The sequence below is a fragment of the Protopterus annectens genome, chromosome 3.part0, assembly GCF_019279795.1.
Source record: "Protopterus annectens isolate FY-2018-M chromosome 3.part0, PAN1.0, whole genome shotgun sequence".
NCBI classification, from domain to species: Eukaryota; Metazoa; Chordata; order Ceratodontiformes; family Protopteridae; genus Protopterus; species Protopterus annectens.
The window spans coordinates 511,367,960-511,385,678 of NC_056731.1; the positions used below are offsets into that span (position 1 = coordinate 511,367,960).

Genomic DNA, 17,719 nt, shown 5'->3' on the forward strand with positions numbered 1-17,719 from the left:
ACCCAGTCTATGTTAGGGTAGTAGAAGTCTCCCAATATGATGGTGTTTGGTGAGACATTCATATCCTCCTTGGTGAGACATTCATATCCTCCAATGTCTTCAGGAAGGCTGAGTGGGGTTCCTGAGATTGGGAGGGTGGTCTGTAACATGCTACCAGTTGTATAGCAGTTTTGCCTATGGTTAGTTGCACCTGGATGGTCTCTGATGCTTCATGTGTTGCCACTAACCTGGAGGTGTGAGTGTCCTTGATGAATATGGACACTCCCCCTCCCTTTTTGGTTTGGCCCGAGTTTTGGGGCTGAAAAGCATGATACGAGGTACAGCCTGGTAGTGCTGGGGTGCTCTCAGGAGCCTTGAACCAGGTTTCAGTTACTGCACAGACATCGATGTCCTCCATACTGAGGAGTGCTTCGAGAGCCTGCATCTTGAGATTTAGACTTCTGGCATTGAGCAGCATTACCCTTAATTTTTTTTCATTTTTGTTTTCTAAGGAGGTGGGTTTGTCTTTTTTGCCTTGCTTAAAAAAGGCACTATGGGGGAGGCAAGAGCCTTAGCCAATATCCGGAAGCTCAGTGGTGACAGATGCAAGCCGTTCCTTGTGAAGCAGCGTGGCTTGTCCAGCATGTCATCCCAAGCAGACAGACATTGGATCCCCCTAGAATGACACCAGTATTTGAGCCAATTATTAAAGCTGGTCATCTTGTTTTTGTATTGTGGCATCATTCTTGGTGAGAGCAAGATGCTGCTCAGGGTCAGGGTCATACCAACCTGGGCTACATAATCAGAGAGCTCCTCTATGTCTCTTTTCATGTAGTCCAGGGAGGTATGTCTCAGGTCATTCATGCCGGCATGGACAATGACGGAGTCATATTTGTACTTGCTTTGGAGTGACCTGAGTGCGTGTGTTATGTGGCGGATCCTAGCTCCCGATAAGCAGCTCACCGTTACCCTCTCCTTGTTCAGCCTGGTAAGCGGAACATCAGTGTGTCTGACTATAGAGTCACCTATTACTAGTGTATCAGGCATGGTGTTTGGCCTTAAGGGCTGTGATTGTTTGACACACTGATTTATTGAAGTATGTGATGCATGTGTTATGTTTTGAGGTGGTGGATTTTGGGTGTCTGCTTTGGGAGCCTCTGTTGTTTTGGTAAGTTTTTGTTAGAGCCTCCGAGTATGTCTTTGTGTTATTATGTGTTTGGTTTGCAGTTGTGGTAGGTCTATGTGGGACTGGGTTTGTGTGTGTGTGGTTACCTTCTCCTCCTGTCTGGTCTTGCCAGTCCTGAGTTGAGAGAGTTCAGCCTCCAGTTTGGCTATATAGTTGCATCTCTCACATGTATTTGTGTTTGTTGGGAGGAGGAGAGGGTTGTCTGTGTACATGAGACAATTGTAGCATTGTCTCAAGATTCCCAAATTAACCAGCTGAACCAGAGGATGCCAGCAATCTACCACTCGACATGCTAGAATATTATAAGGGAGTGCTGTGCCTTTAAGGGAAGTGGGTACTCACAGGGAAGGTAGGTGGATGTAGTGCTTACTTTAGTTAGCAAGTGCTTACTTAGAAGAGAGGTTTTGAGAACAAGTGCTAGGCTTATAATAAAGCGATTAGACTCGATTATTATAAGAGTAGAGCTTTCTTAAGGGAAAATTTGAAGAGCAGACTTGGCAGAGCCAGAAAAGTTTAACCTTGTTTAACCGGCGCTGTGCTATGCGCACAACCATGCAAAGCCGTGCAAACACGGATTTTAAACAGGGAACTTCAAAAGAGCTAGCAATGGTCCAAAACAACCAATTACTACAAGCTTTTGTGCTGAGGTCACTCCTTCAGGGACAGATAGGCTGCTCAAGGCTCCCCACTCCCACTGGTGAGCAAAGAAACTTCCTCCGATCCAAGTAAGGCAATGGACACCACAGGAACTACACCACAGCCCAGAATACAGCAAAGCCTGTATACTGGTCTAAACTAGTTGAGGAGAGGCGGGAAAACAAGGATATTTTTTTTGTTTTTTTTGTTTTTGAGATAGAAAGCACACAGAAATGCAGGAAACAGTAATAAATCAGTTACACAGGCGAGCACACTTTAGTGGGCAGCCTCAACAGTTAAATTTAACAAACAAACAAACAACTTTTGACCAATTTTCGACTAAATGAAACTTTAAGTGCAGATAATATATAATGCAACAAACAGTTAAAAAAACAGTTTAAGCTTGTTCAAGGTAAGCAAGACAAGGTATTTCAGGTAAAAAACAGCAAAAAATACTTAAATCAGGAAAGTAGTCGCTTTTCTCAGTTCTCTGCTGCTAGGACCACGAGGAGCTGTTGCTGAGTAGTATAGCCAGAAAAAAATGCTCAGAGGCGGATTTTAAACAGGGAACTTCAAAAGAGCTAGAAATGGTCCAAAACAACCAATTACTACAAGCTCTTGTGCTGAGGTCACTCCTTCAGGGACAGATAGGCTGCTCAAGGCTCCCCACTCCCACTGGTGAGCAAAGAAACTTCCTTCTATCCAAGTAAGGCAATGGACACCACAGGAACTACACCACAGCCCAGAATACAGCAAAGCCTGTATACTGGTCTAAACTAGTCGAGGAGAGGTGGGAAAACAAGGACATTTTTTTTTGTTTTGAGATAGAAAGCACACAGAAATGCAGGAAACAGAAATAAATCAGTTACACAGGCTAGCACACTTTAGTGGGCAGCCTCAACAGTTAAATTTAACAAACAAACAAACAACTTTCGACCAATTTTCGACTAAATGAAACTTTAAGTGCAGATAATATATAATGCAACAAACAGTTAAAAAAACAGTTTAAGCTTGTTCAAGGTAAGCAAGAGAAGGTATTTCAGGTAAAAAACAGCAAAAATACTTAAATCAGGAAAGTAGTCGCTTTTCTCAGTTCTCTGCTGCTAGGACCACTCTGCAGGACCATGAGGAGCTGTTGCTGAGTAGTATAGCCAGAAAAAATGCTCAGAGGTGGATTTTAAACAGGGAACTTCAAAAGAGCTAGAAATGGTCCAAAACAACCAATTACTACAAGCTCTTGTGCTGAGGTCACTCCTTCAGGGACAGATAGGCTGCTCAAGGCTCCCCACTCCCACTGGTGAGCAAAGAAACTTCCTTCTATCCAAGTAAGGCAATGGACACCACAGGAACTACACCACAGCCCAGAATACAGCAAAGCCTGTATACTGGTCTAAACTAGTCGAGGAGAGGCGGGAAAACAAGGATATTTTTTTTTTTGTTTTGAGATAGAAAGCACACAGAAATGCAGGAAACAGAAATAAATCAGTTACACAGGCTAGCACACTTTAGTGGGCAGCCTCAACAGTTAAATTTAACAAACAAACAAACAACTTTCGACCAATTTTCGACTAAATGAAACCTTAAGTGCAGATAATATATAATGCAACAAACAGTTAAAAAAACAGTTTAAGCTTGTTCAAGATAAGCAAGAGAAGGTATTTCAGGTAAAAAACAGCAAAAAATACTTAAATCAGGAAAGTAGTCGCTTTTCTCAGTTCTCTGCTGCTAGGACCACTCTGCAGGACCACGAGGAGCTGTTGCTGAGTAGTATAGTATAGTATAGTTGCATATTGACATTTAACAACAAATACTGCTTGTGTGTTTTTGTCTGTTTTTTGCATTATTTTGTAATTTGAGTGGCAGATGTATAAGAATGCTAATTAATATAAAGGCTTGCAAATGAGTCATCTCACATACTAGCAATTTTTGATAATTTCTGACTGCATAAATTATGTTCATTGCTGGCATCCTATGGCAAACTTATGAGTGACATTCAGACTTTTGAGTAATGAATGTTAAAGCTGAGCTTGCTAGTTTGCAAGAAGCATTTTAAAAATAATAATAGGGATTAAATAAAAGTAAACAACAAAAGGGATTTAATAAAAGAAATTGAAGACAGATTTCCATGTAAAAATCATTGCACGTTTATGAGAGGAAACATTTATTTTACTTTAGTTGACAATGATTATGATTGTTCTCTTCTTTTAGTGGGTAAAAGTTCATGTCTGCTAACAAAGATGGCATAAGACAAAAACTGTGGGGTATGCCTTATTAAGGGGTTATGTTATTGTCCAGTTTGATGTATTTTACTCAGAATCTGATTTTAAACAATGAAATCAGTCTGGTTTCTGGAATTTTTCAATCAGGTACAGATTATGACATAATTTCTGTCTTTCTCACAAGCTTTTCAAGATTATAAAAAACTTGCTACATAAGAATTATCAGGCAGTTGAGAAGGAGTTTGAAGATTTGGATGAAATAAATTCACGTCGTCTTTCACAGGAAACTATGTACTTACTTCTGAAGAGGTAACACTAGTTTTAATTGCATTATTACTGCAAACAATGCATAAAAAGAATAATAGCTGTTAAAAGATCTAGTTTTAAAGTTCCATATGAAGCACCTTAGTTTGAGAGACAGCCTTACAGAACTATCTTCAAGTTATAGAGCTGAGTATATTTTCTGTGTTATTCTGTATTATAGAGCTAAATTGTCTGCTTGATATCTGTGTCTTACTGCTGTCCAAATCTATAGAAAACAGTATATATATTTTTTATAATTTGCACATTCCTTTCATCTGTGTTGAAGCTGCTCCCCCTCCCCCCTCATTTCCTGCCTTGTCTTTCAGCTGATATAATTTAGCTAGTGCTGTGTCTCCTTTTAATTAACAACCTGTATTCAAACTGGAACCTTAGTTTGAGAGACAGCCTTACAGAACTATCTTCAAGTTATAGAGCTGAGTATATTTTCTGTGTTATTCTGTATTATAGAGCTAAATTGTCTGCTTGATATCTGTGTCTTACTGCTGTCCAAATCTATAGAAAACAGTATATATATTTTTTATAATTTGCACATTCCTTTCATCTGTGTTGAAGCTGCTCCCCCACCCCCCTCATTTCCTGCCTTGTCTTTCAGCTGATATAATTTAGCTAGTGCTGTGTCTCCTTTTAATTAACAACCTGTATTCAAACTGGAACCTTAGTTTGAGAGACAGCCTTACAGAACTATCTTCAAGTTATAGAGCTGAGTATATTTTCTGTGTTATTCTGTATTATAGAGCTAAATTGTCTGCTTGATATCTGTGTCTTACTGCTGTCCAAATCTATAGAAAACAGTATATATATTTTTATAATTTGCACATTCCTTTCATCTGTGTTGAAGCTGCTCCCCAACCCCCCTCATTTCCTGCCTTGTCTTTCAGCTGATATAATTTAGCTAGTGCTGTGTCTCCTTTTAATTAACAACCTGTATTCAAACTGGAACCTTAGTTTGAGAGACAGCCTTACAGAACTATCTTCAAGTTATAGAGCTGAGTATATTTTCTGTGTTATTCTGTATTATAGAGCTAAATTGTCTGCTTGATATCTGTGTCTTACTGCTGTCCAAATCTATAGAAAACAGTATATATATTTTTTATAATTTGCACATTCCTTTCATCTGTGTTGAAGCTGCTCCCCCACCCCCCTCATTTCCTGCCTTGTCTTTCAGCTGATATAATTTAGCTAGTGCTGTGTCTCCTTTTAACAACCTGTATTCAAACTGGAACCTTAGTTTGAGAGACAGCCTTACAGAACTATCTTCAAGTTATAGAGCTGAGTATATTTTCTGTGTTATTCTGTATTATAGAGCTAAATTGTCTGCTTGATATCTGTGTCTTACTGCTGTCCAAATCTATAGAAAACAGTATATATATTTTTTTATAATTTGCACATTCCTTTCATCTGTGTTGAAGCTGCTCCCCACCCCCTCATTTCCTGCCTTGTCTTTCAGCTGATATAATTTAGCTAGTGCTGTGTCTCCTTTTAATTAACAACCTGTATTCAAACTGGAACCTTAGTTTGAGAGACAGCCTTACAGAACTATCTTCAAGTTATAGAGCTGAGTATATTTTCTGTGTTATTCTGTATTATAGAGCTAAATTGTCTGCTTGATATCTGTGTCTTACTGCTGTCCAAATCTATAGAAAACAGTATATATATTTTTTATAATTTGCACATTCCTTTCATCTGTGTTGAAGCTGCTCCCACACCCCCCTCATTTCCTGCCTTGTCTTTCAGCTGATATAATTTAGCTAGTGCTGTGTCTCCTTTTAATTAACAACCTGTATTCAAACTGGAACCTTAGTTTGAGAGACAGCCTTACAGAACTATCTTCAAGTTATAGAGCTGAGTATATTTTCTGTGTTATTCTGTATTATAGAGCTAAATTGTCTGCTTGATATCTGTGTCTTACTGCTGTCCAAATCTATAGAAAACAGTATATATATTTTTATAATTTGCACATTCCTTTCATCTGTGTTGAAGCTGCTCCCCCCCCCCTCATTTCCTGCCTTGTCTTTCAGCTGATATAATTTAGCTAGTGCTGTGTCTCCTTTTAATTAACAACCTGTATTCAAACTGGAACCTTAGTTTGAGAGACAGCCTTACAGAACTATCTTCAAGTTATAGAGCTGAGTATATTTTCTGTGTTATTCTGTATTATAGAGCTAAATTGTCTGCTTGATATCTGTGTCTTACTGCTGTCCAAATCTATAGAAAACAGTATATATATTTTTTATAATTTGCACATTCCTTTCATCTGTGTTGAAGCTGCTCCCCCACCCCCCTCATTTCCTGCCTTGTCTTTCAGCTGATATAATTTAGCTAGTGCTGTGTCTCATTTTAATTAACAACCTGTATTCAAACTGGAACCTTAGTTTGAGAGACAGCCTTACAGAACTATCTTCAAGTTATAGAGCTGAGTATATTTTCTGTGTTATTCTGTATTATAGAGCTAAATTGTCTGCTTGATATCTGTGTCTTACTGCTGTCCAAATCTATAGAAAACAGTATATATATTTTTTTATAATTTGCACATTCCTTTCATCTGTGTTGAAACTGCTCCCCCACCCCCCCTCCCTATTCTTGGTTGTAGTTTAAATTTGGTGGCTTTTGCAGTGCCCGCCCCACTGTAGATTTGATCTAAGACACTCCCCCAGGACATCTCTTTACCGCATTCTACCTAATAAACCCTTTCTGCACTTGCTTTTAGTCATTTTTAATTTAATTACATTTTTTCAAACTGTGTGTGGACTAATATTGCTACATATTCAAGTGTGCCAGCTTGCACTGCATGAGAATTGTATTTACTACTGCTTTTGCTACTTTTCTAAAAAAAAAAAAAAAAAAAAAGTCTTCTGCTTTTACTGTGCTTGTGTTTCTTCCTACTTTATTTTGCTTTTGCGTCATCTTAAACATTCTCAATTGTATTTATTACTGCTTGGTGTAACTCATTCTAAGCCTTTTAGTTTAAACACTTGGGCTTCTGACGAGTTGTTTTACATTGAGAGGGTTTGTGGTCTGCACTGTAGTGGCAGAACAGGTAGCTTACATCCCTCTAAGTTGGGAACTGCTGATTGAGGGCTCAGTGTCTGTTATTCTAAAAGTATATTAATTCTGGTTTAAGCACTTGGGCTTTCAGGCCAGTTATTTTACATTAAGAGGGTTTTGTGGTCTGCACTCTTGTGGGAGGAGAGGCTGGACTCTGCCCTTCTGAGCTGGGAATTTCTGGTTGAAGGCTTATAGTGCATGCATATCTGAATTTCTTCTTACTGAAATTGGTACACCTTGTTTGCTGTAGCATAGACTAGATCCAGGCCTGCTGAATCTAGTTTTGTTTGTATAACTTGAGCACTAATCCAGGCATTATTTAAAGTATTCAGTTGTATTTATTACTGCTTGGTAGTAACTTGGTTAAAGTGTAGCTATCATTCTAAGTCTTTTGGATTAAGCACTTGGGCTTCAGACCAGTTGTTCTACATTGGGAAGGTTTGTGGCATGCACTGTGGTGGCAGGACAGGTAGCTTTCATCCTTCTAAATTGGGAACTGCTGACTGAGAGCTCAGTGTCTGTTTTTCTTAAAGTGTATTAGCTCTGGTTTAAGCACTTGGGCTTCAGGCCAGTTATTTTACATTAAGAAGGTTCGTGGTCTGCACTCTTGTGGGAGGAGAGGCTGGACTCTGCCCTTCTGAGCTGGGAATTTCTGGTTAAAGGTTTATAGTGCCTGAATATTTGAACTGTATCTTACTGAAATTGGTACACCTGTTTTGCTGTAGCATAGACTAGATCCAGGCCTGCTGAATCTAGCTTTGTTTGTATGCTTATTTCCCTGGAACACTAATTCCACCTAAAACGCGGCTTCTCAGCGCTTCTGTGGATCCCTAGTGATATCTGCATTGCTTACTGTACTTATTTCCTTGCTTCGCTTGAAAGAAAGTTACTGTTTGTCGTTTTTGCATTTAAGTTACCTGTAACACATTGCACTTGTTACCTGGCACTTGCTCACTAAAGCAATTATAAGTTAGCACTAAAAATTAAAAGCACTACACCCTCGCTCCCCATTGGCCCTTGTTTTCAATTATAAAGGAATTCCCAATATTATTCTAGCATGTCCAAAGGTCAGTTGTCAATCTCCTCTCCGGTCCAGCTGGTGAATATGGGAATCTTGAGGCAATGTTACAACTGCCTCATGTACACAGACAACCCTCTCCTCCTCCCAACAAATTCCAACACATGTGAGAGATGCAACCATATAGCCAAACTGGAGGCTAAGCTCTCTCAACTCAGTACTGGCATAACCAGTCAGGAGGAGAAGGAAACCACACTCACTACAATTCCAGTCTCACATAGACCTACCACGACAGCAAACCAAACACATAATCGCACAAAAACATACTCGGAGGCTCTAAATAAAGATCTGCCTAAGCAGCAGAGACCTCCAAAGCAGACACCCAAGCAACCGCTACCCCAAAACAAAACACGTGCAACACATATCTCACAAAGCCAGTGTGCGAACAGTCACAGCCCTTAAGGCTAAACAACACACCTGATACACTTGTAATAGGTGACTCTATCGTCAGGCACACTGACGTCCCGCCACCAGGCTGAACAAGGAGAAGGTCATGGTGAGCAGCCTGTCTGGCGCTAGGATCCGCCACATAACACAAGCACTCAGGTCACTCCAAGGCAAGTACAAATATAACTCAGTCATTGTCCATGCTGGTGTGAATGACCTGAGACGTACCTCCCTGGACTACATGAAAAGAGACATAGAGGAGCTCTCTGAGCATGTAGCCCAGGCTGGTATGACCCTGACCTTGAGTAGCATCTTACCCTCACCAAGAATGATGCCACAATATGAAGACAAGATGATCAGTTTCAACAATTGGCTTAAGTATTGGTGTCATTCAAAGGGGATCCAATGCCTGTCAGCTTGGGATGATATGCACGACAAGCCACGATGCTTTGCTAGGGACGGCTTGCACCTGTCACCCCTGGGCTTTCGGATATTGGCAAAGGCTCTTGCTACCCACATAGTGCCTTTTTAGGCAAGGCTCAAAAGACAAACCCACCTCCATAGGTATCACAAGGGATAAGAAACTAAGAGTAATGCTACTCAACGCTAGAAGTCTAAACCTCAAGATGCACACACTTGAAACTCTCCTTAGCATGGAGAACATCGATATCTGTGCAGTAACAGAAACCTGGTTCAGGACTCCGAGAGCACCCCAGCACTACCAGGTTATACCTCATACCATGCTTTTCGCCCCAAAACTTGGACCGAACCACAAAAGGAGGGGAGTATCGATATTCATCAAAGATACCCACACCTCCAGGTTGGTGGCAAAGCACGAAGCATCAGAGACTATCCATGTGCAACTAACAGTGGGTAAAACTGCCTTCCAGTTTATAGCCTGCTACAGACCACCCTCCCAAACCCAGGAACCCCACTCGGCCTTCCTGAAAACACTGGAAAATATGAAGGTCTCTCTGAACACCATTATATTGGGCGACTTCAACTACCCAAACATAGATTGGGAGCATTACTCTAGCTCCAACACCCTTGCCCAAAGGTTCCTAGAATTCATAAACTCAAATGCTATGGAACAACTTGTTACCACTCCCACAAGAGGGGAAAACATACTGGACCTGATCATCACCAACATGGGGACTCTATGCTCCAGACCAGAAGTGTATCCCTCACTGGTAAGATCAGACCATAAACTGATCTCACTGGATATTCACATCCCGACCCCACCCCCTGCCCAGAAAACCACAGTGAAAAACTACTCTAAAGCCAATTTCACACTCCTCAAAACCGAGGTGGAATCCTTCAAAGCCCCCTGGCCTGTGGAAAATACGGCCCAGACCGCAGAATCCTTTATAAATGCATTCTATGAACACCTTCAGGAATGCATGGATCATGCAATCCCAAATAAAACCAAGACCCAATCCTCCAAAGGCAGACGACCTGTCTGGTGGACCCCAGCCATAAACAAACTATACAATAGAAGGAGGAAGCTACTACATGATAGAGCAAAATCCCAAAAAGGGAAGGCATCTCTGATCAGTATTAGCAAAAAACTAAGGGCACTCATAAAATCGCCAAAGGCCAGCTTCGAGAGAAAAATTGCACAGGACACTAAAGATAATCACAAGGCTTTCTTTAGTTATGTTAGGAACCTGTGGGAATTCCCAGATATGCTCAGAATTAGTCCAAAATGACAAAAATACACTGATCCCACAGATATTGCCAACATCCTAGCTGACAGGTTCAGCAAACTTCTCCCCTCCCACCAAAAGGGCAAATATCTATCCCAGCAGAGTGCTGCCCCTGATATCTCAGATGCTCAGGTGAGAGCTGCCCTCTCCAAAGGAAAAACACAGCATCAATGGGACCAGACGGTGTCCCAGGCTGCGTCCTACATGAACTCCAAGAAGAGCTAAACCCAAACATAAAACTACTGTTCAATCTCAGCCTTACTACAGGATATGTACCCAAAGAGTGGCGTACAGCAACAGTGGTCCCTCTCCACAAAGGTGGTGCCTCAACGGACCCTGGAAACTATCGCCCATAAGCCTGACTAGCTTGGTCTGCAAAGCTATGGAAAGGATCATCATGGACCTCATAAATAAAGATATTGGGGACCTAAAGACACTGGATCCTACCCAGTTTGGCTTTAAGGGCAGATCCTGCCTCTTAAACCTGGTTGACTTCTTTGAAACAGTCACCAAGGCCATTGACGAAGGGAAGGTGGTCCACACAGCCTATCTGGACCTCGCAAAAGCCTTCGATACAATACCCCACTCAGGCATTATAGATAAGCTCACCAGCTCAAATATAAACCCCTATGTCACTAGATGGGTTGCTAACTGGCTCAAGGACAGAACCCACATGGTTAGAATTGCTGGAGCCATGTCAGACTCCAAACCAGTTACAAGTGGCGTCCCACAAGGCTCAGTCCTGGGACCTCTCTTGTTTGGTATATATTTTTCGGAGGTACAGGCCAACACGGAAGGACTGTGGCTGACCAAGTTCGCAGATGACTGCAAACTGGGCGCCATAATCGACTCTCCAGCTGACACAAGCATCCTCCAAAAGGGCCTCATAGAAACAGACAACTGGTGCCAGAGCCATGGCCTCAAGCTAAACGCCAAAAAGTGTATAGTCATCCCTTTGGCAAAAACAAAGTGCCCACAAATTACCACATAGGTGGTAATCCATTAAGTACAGAAGAAGTCATTAGGGACCTGGGGACCCAAGTTGATAGCAATCTCTCATTTGACAACCACGTGGCCAAAGTGGTTAGAAAAACATTTTATATAGCCCACCTAATCATGAAGGGATTCACATCTAGATTAGGAGAGGTCATCGTGCCTCTTTACTCATCCCTCATCAGGCCCATAATCGAGTACAATGCCCCTTTGGGATGTACCTTACCAAACACCTGCAGCAACTGGAAAGACCCCAAAAGTACCTCACCAAGAGGATCAAAGGGCTCAAACAGATGCCATATGCTACCCGGTTAAAGAAACTCCAGCTCTACTCAGTGGCATACCGCCTGCTCAGAGGTGACCTGTGCCTGACGATAAGGCCATGTCCAACCCGGAATTAAGGGACATGCTGCACCTCAAAAATCCAAATCCCATCGAGCTACACGAGAGACTTGAACCTCAGCACTGAAATAAATAGGACATGCTGGAGGGACAGATTCATAACCCAGAGGCTCCCTTCACTATGGAATAAAATCCCAGTCCAGGTTAGGCAGAGTCCCTCATTGACTCTCTTCAAGAGGAATCTTGATGAGTGGATGGGAGATCATAGGTTTACCCCGGGTATCACTTCTGTGTCACTGTTAGACAGAGGCACAGTATACTAACCTCGAAAAAGGGCATAGCAAAATTAATTTAAAATGGGTGGCAAAAGCCAAACATACTCTGGCTAGGCTTATAAATGCCCTAGGGCAGATAGCCTAGTATGAACCTATGAACCTATGAACCTATGTACAAAATTCAATGGGGGATTTGTGTAACAGAATGCTCTGAGATATCCTTAAATTTGCCTTATATTTGGGACTATGCATTTCTGTAGCACAAACTCAATTTTGCTGTTGAACTAATGGGACTAGTCCTAAAAATGTATATATTTATGTCCTGTAAGGTATTTTTCAGAATACAAAGCTATCTGCACTCTGTACCACAGTGGGTCAAAAAAACCTGGAGCAAAACATGTGTACCAGAGCACAGCATGTTCTGCATCATTTACTCTTTCACTTCATTATTTGACTTCTTGCACTTCAGTTAGCTTAATTGGCTAGCAGTTTAACAGGCTTTTGTAGCATTTATTGTAGCACACTTAGGTGCTATCAGCACTAGCTGTTCCTACGTAGTAACAGGACCAGTACATATTAGTTATGAGCACCCCTCCTGGTACGATTGTAGGACAATTTCCTGTGCTTTCTCCTGCTAACCTGGTGAACTTGGGCATTCTGAGACAGTGTGGCAATTGTCTAATGTACACAGACAACCCTCTCCTCTTACCTCCCAATACTCATATCTGTCAGAGATGCACTTATATCACCAAACTGGAAGCAGTGCACGCTCCAACCAAGACCAGACTAGCTGGTCAAGAGGAGAAGGTCAACACCTGTAACTCACTACATAGAACACACAGCCCTCCAAAACACCAACCATCACAACCCACACAAAGAAACACAAACCATACACCCACCTTCACGGAGGCTCTTAATAAAAATTTACCCAAACAACAGAGCCCCCGAGACAGAAATGCACTCGACCACCACAACTCAATACCAACCCCAGAACACATAGCTCACCACCACAGTGTGCCCCTCAACCCAAGCCCTTAAAGCAAAACACTTTGCCCAATGTACTAATCATACAAGACTCAATTGTGAGGCACACTGATGTCCCATTCATTAGGTTGAACAAGGAGAAGGTGACAGCCAGTTATCTATCAGGTGCCAGAATCCGCCACATAACACATTCACTCAGGTCACTCCACAACAAGTACAAATATGACTCAGTCATTGTCCATGTAGGTGTGAATGACCTGAGACATACCTCCCAGGACTACATGAAAAGAGATGTGATGGAACTTTCGGAATATGTGGCCCAGGCAGATATGACCCTAGCCCTGAGTAGTATTCTACCGTCACCCAGAATGATACCACAGTACGAGTAGAAAATGATTGACTTCAACAATTGGCCAATTTTCTGATGTCATTCTAAGGGGATCCAGTATCTGTCTGCCTGGGATGACATGATCGACAGACCTCGATGCTTTGCCAGAGATGGCCTGCATCTGTCACCCCTGGGATTCCGGGTGCTGGCTAAGGCTCTTTCCACCCCTATAGTGCTTTTTTAGGCAGTGTTCCAAAGACCAAAATTCCACCGTAACAGCTCCAAACAAATGCAATCTGAGGGTCATGCTGCTCAATGCTAGGTCTAAATCTCAAGATGCACTCGCTTGAAGCTGTCCTCAAAATGGAGAATGTTGACATCTGTGCTGTAACAGAGACCTGGTTTAAAGAGTCAAGCATCCATGCACTCCCAGGCTACAACTCATTCCATACCTTTTAGCTGCAGAATATGGCCAGAAGCTGCAAAGGAGGTGGTGTCTCCATATTCTTAAAAGATATACACACCTCTAGACTGGTAGCAAAGCATAATGCATCCGAGATACTTCAGGTACAACTAACACTGGGTAAGACAGTGATACAAGTTGTAGCCTGCTACAGAGCCCCAAACATGTCCCTAGACTCTCACTCCAAGTTCCTAAGCACCCTGGAATCCATCAAGGTCCAACCCAATACCCTCATACTTGGTGACTTCAACTACCCTTCCATCAACTGGGAAAACTATTAAAGTACCAATGTACAGGCCCAATGCTTTCTGGAATTTATCAATTCCAGTGCCCTGGACCAGCTAATTCTGACCCCCACTAGAGGAAGCAACATCCTCGACCTGATTATCACCAACATGGGAGACCGTTGCTCCACACCTATAGTCAATTCCTCCCTGGTTAAGTCTGACCACAAACTGATCACCATGAAAATCTCCATCTCACCTACACCCCCTGCTAAGGTGACCATCCTGAAAAACTTCTCTAAAGCCAACTTTGGGCTCCTAAAAACAGAGGTGGCTAAATTCTCGGCACCCATGTTGCATGACTGCCCAATCATACACCAATGCACTGTAGGAGCATGTACACAAATGCATGGACCTTGCCATACCAAATAGAACTAAGACGCTCTCCTCCAAAAAAAGGAAGCCAATCTGGTGGTCCCCGGCCATCAATAAATTCTACAACAGAAGGAAGAAACTGTTGCAGAAAAAAATGAAGTCACAAGACTGGAAAACCTCCCTTATCAGTCTCAACAGAAAGCTGAGATCCCTTATCAAATCCTCTAAAGCCAGCTATGAAGGCAGAATTGCAGCCGACACCAAACCCAACCACAAAGCCTTCTATAGCTATATCAAATACATCAAAGGCAATACATAGATTTGCTCTGAGTTATTGCACAATGGCACCTTCTATACTGAGCCAACAGATATAGCCAACATACTGGCCGACAGATTCAGTGCCAACTTTACCCCCCCAAGGGCCCTATCACAATACCAGAAGAAAGCCTGATACCCACCATTTCTGCAGCACAGGTAAAAGCTGCATTGTGCAAAGCCAAGACTACAGCATCCATGGGACCTGATAATATCCCTGGCTGCATCCTACATGAGCTACAAAACGAACTGGCACCACATCTGTGTGCTCTGTTCAATCACAACCTTACCTCAGGCTATGTTCCTAATGAATGGCACACTGCTACATTTACCCCGCTCCATAAATGGGGAGCAACTACAGACCCTGGGAACTATTGCCCCATTAGCCTGACAAGTCTGGTATGCAAAGCTATGGAGTACATCATCATGGAGCTGCTTAATGAAGATATAGGCAATCTCCAAACTCTTGACCCCACAGAGTTTGGCTTTGTCAAGGGGAGAGCCTACCTGCTGAACCTGGTTGACTTCTTCGAGGCAGTCACCAAGGCTGTGAATGAGGGTGAGGCAGTGCATTCATCCTACCTTGACCTGGCCAAGGCCTTTTAATACCATTCCCCACTCAGGTATCATTGATAAACTCCCCAAACTAGGCATCAATCCTTACATCACTAGGTGGGTTGCAAATTAGCTCACAAACAGGACCTACAGAGTGAAAGTTGCAGATTCCAAGTAAGACTGCCGACCAGTCATGAGTGGAGTCCCACAGGGCTCGGTCCTGGGCCCTCTCCTGTTTGGCATCTACTTCTCAGAAGTCCAGGCCAACACAGGAGGACTCTGGCTGACCAAGTTTGCTGATGAATGCAAGCTAGGAGTCATTATCAACTCCCCAACAGATGCAGACATCCTACAAAAGGGCCTCTCTAGACCAATGACTGGTATCGGAACCATGGCCTGAAGCTTAACGCCAAAAAATGCATTATCATCCCCTTTGGAAAAAAACTCAGTTCCCATGAATTACCATGTTGATGGGAGCCCACTGAACACTGAAGGGGTCATAAGAGATCTGGGCACCCATGTCGACAGCCACATCACTTTCGATCACCACATTGCCACTGTGGTCAGAAAGTCCTTGTATGTGGCACATCTTATAACCAAAGATTTCACATCCAGGAGGAAAGAGGTCATCATCCCTCTCTACTCATCCCTCATTAGACCAGTCATGGAATATAATGCCCCATTTGGCATGTACCTGATCAGACACCTACAACAGCTGGAGAGACCACAAAAGTACCTCACAAAAAAGGATCCTATGCCTTAAACACATGTCCTACGTGTACAGACCCAAAAAACTTCAGCTGTTCTCAGTCTCTTATCGTCTACTTAGAGGTGATCTTTGCTTGACTTACAAAGCCACGTAATGTAATTATATGCATAAACTATAAATGCATGTTTTATCTTGTTTGTGCCCTTTAAATAGGTAATGAGATGTGATTGATTAATTTATTCACTAATTAAGTATTTAGTGGTGGGGTTCACTTGGTATATATTGCAAATCTGGACATAGAGATGCATAATTGAAGGTGAAAAGACAAGGTACCAGATGTTTGTTGGTGCGACTAAGAACATTTAATTTAACTGCTGCTGTTTGGTGTGTTTTTTTGGCTGTCTTACTTTAGCCATTTGGCTAGTTTGTTTTGTCAACATTTAGTTTTAGTCTATGGCTCTGACACCAGTTATTTGTCTGCATCAGCCCTTTCTCAAGAACATTTTGTGTCAGTGGGGTATTCAATGACAGCTCATAATTTGAAATGATCTGCAAATTTAGTCAGCCAGAGGCTGTTGACTTTGGCCTTGACTTCAGAGAAGTGAATGCCAAAAAGGAGCAGTCCCAGGACCAATCCCTGAGGGACTTTGCTTGTCACTAGCCTCTTTGTAGAGGAGGACTTACCAGTTCTAACTTCCTGGGTCCTGTATGTCAACCAGCTGGCTATCCACTGGGTGACATAAGGGTTTGTAACTAACTTCTTGAGTTTGTCAACAATGCCCGAGTGGGGTACTGTGTCAAATGCCTTGGGCAAGTCAAGGTAGGAAGTGTAAACAATTTTGCCTTCCTCCATTGCGTTGGTGACCTTCTCAAAGAAGTCCACTAGATTGAGTAGACATGGGCTGCCCTTGTTGAAACCAAATTGGGATGGGTTCAGTGTCTGCTGGTTTCCTATGTCATTATTGATCATTTCTATGATAATTTTTTCCATGGCTTTACATATGAGACTATTGAGACTTATGGGTCTGTAGTTTCCAGGGTCTGTAGATGGCCCACCTTTGTGCAGAGGGATAACTGTTGCTGTTCAACATTCATGAGGCACAAAGCTTGTTTTGGAGGCTACAGTTAAATAGTAATTCCAGAGGCCCTGATAGGTCATGTTTCATGCTATTTAGAAGGCATCCTGGGATATTGTCAGGGACCACTGATGCAGTGTTCTTGGCCTTAGACAGAGCATTAAGGACCTGTTCCCTAGTGATAGCACAGGGAGTTTTATTTGACTGTATTTCCTGAGGGAAGGTTGAGGGGGAGAAAAGGGTAGAGTTGGAGCTGAATTTGTTGGCCAGTAGGTTTGCTATATCTTCTGGCTCAGTATAGGTGGCTCCATTAAAAATGAGATCTGATGTTGCCAATTTTCATTCATTCCTCAACATATGGGTTCAGATCCGATCCTCAGATCTGACTTGGCTGCAGTTTTACAGCTTATGGATACTACAGCTTTCGAGCTCCTCCCTTACCCATAATGCATGTCTCCCTCATTCCCCAGATCATACTTGCGCCATTTTGAATGGACATGATCTATTGCTTTCGAGTGTG

At 42.4% G+C, this 17,719-nt stretch overlaps 1 protein-coding gene across 1 annotated transcript in view; it reads left to right on the forward strand.

Annotated features, from left to right (window-relative positions):
• The window catches only part of LOC122796453 (EF-hand calcium-binding domain-containing protein 6-like), a 1,291,945-nt gene that overhangs the window by 1,105,262 nt on the left and 168,964 nt on the right, over positions 1 to 17,719 (forward strand). The window contains exon 14 of the mRNA XM_044064930.1: positions 4,205 to 4,329. Within this exon, the coding sequence (XP_043920865.1) occupies positions 4,205 to 4,329 (125 nt within the window). The remainder of the gene's footprint in view (positions 1 to 4,204; positions 4,330 to 17,719) is intronic.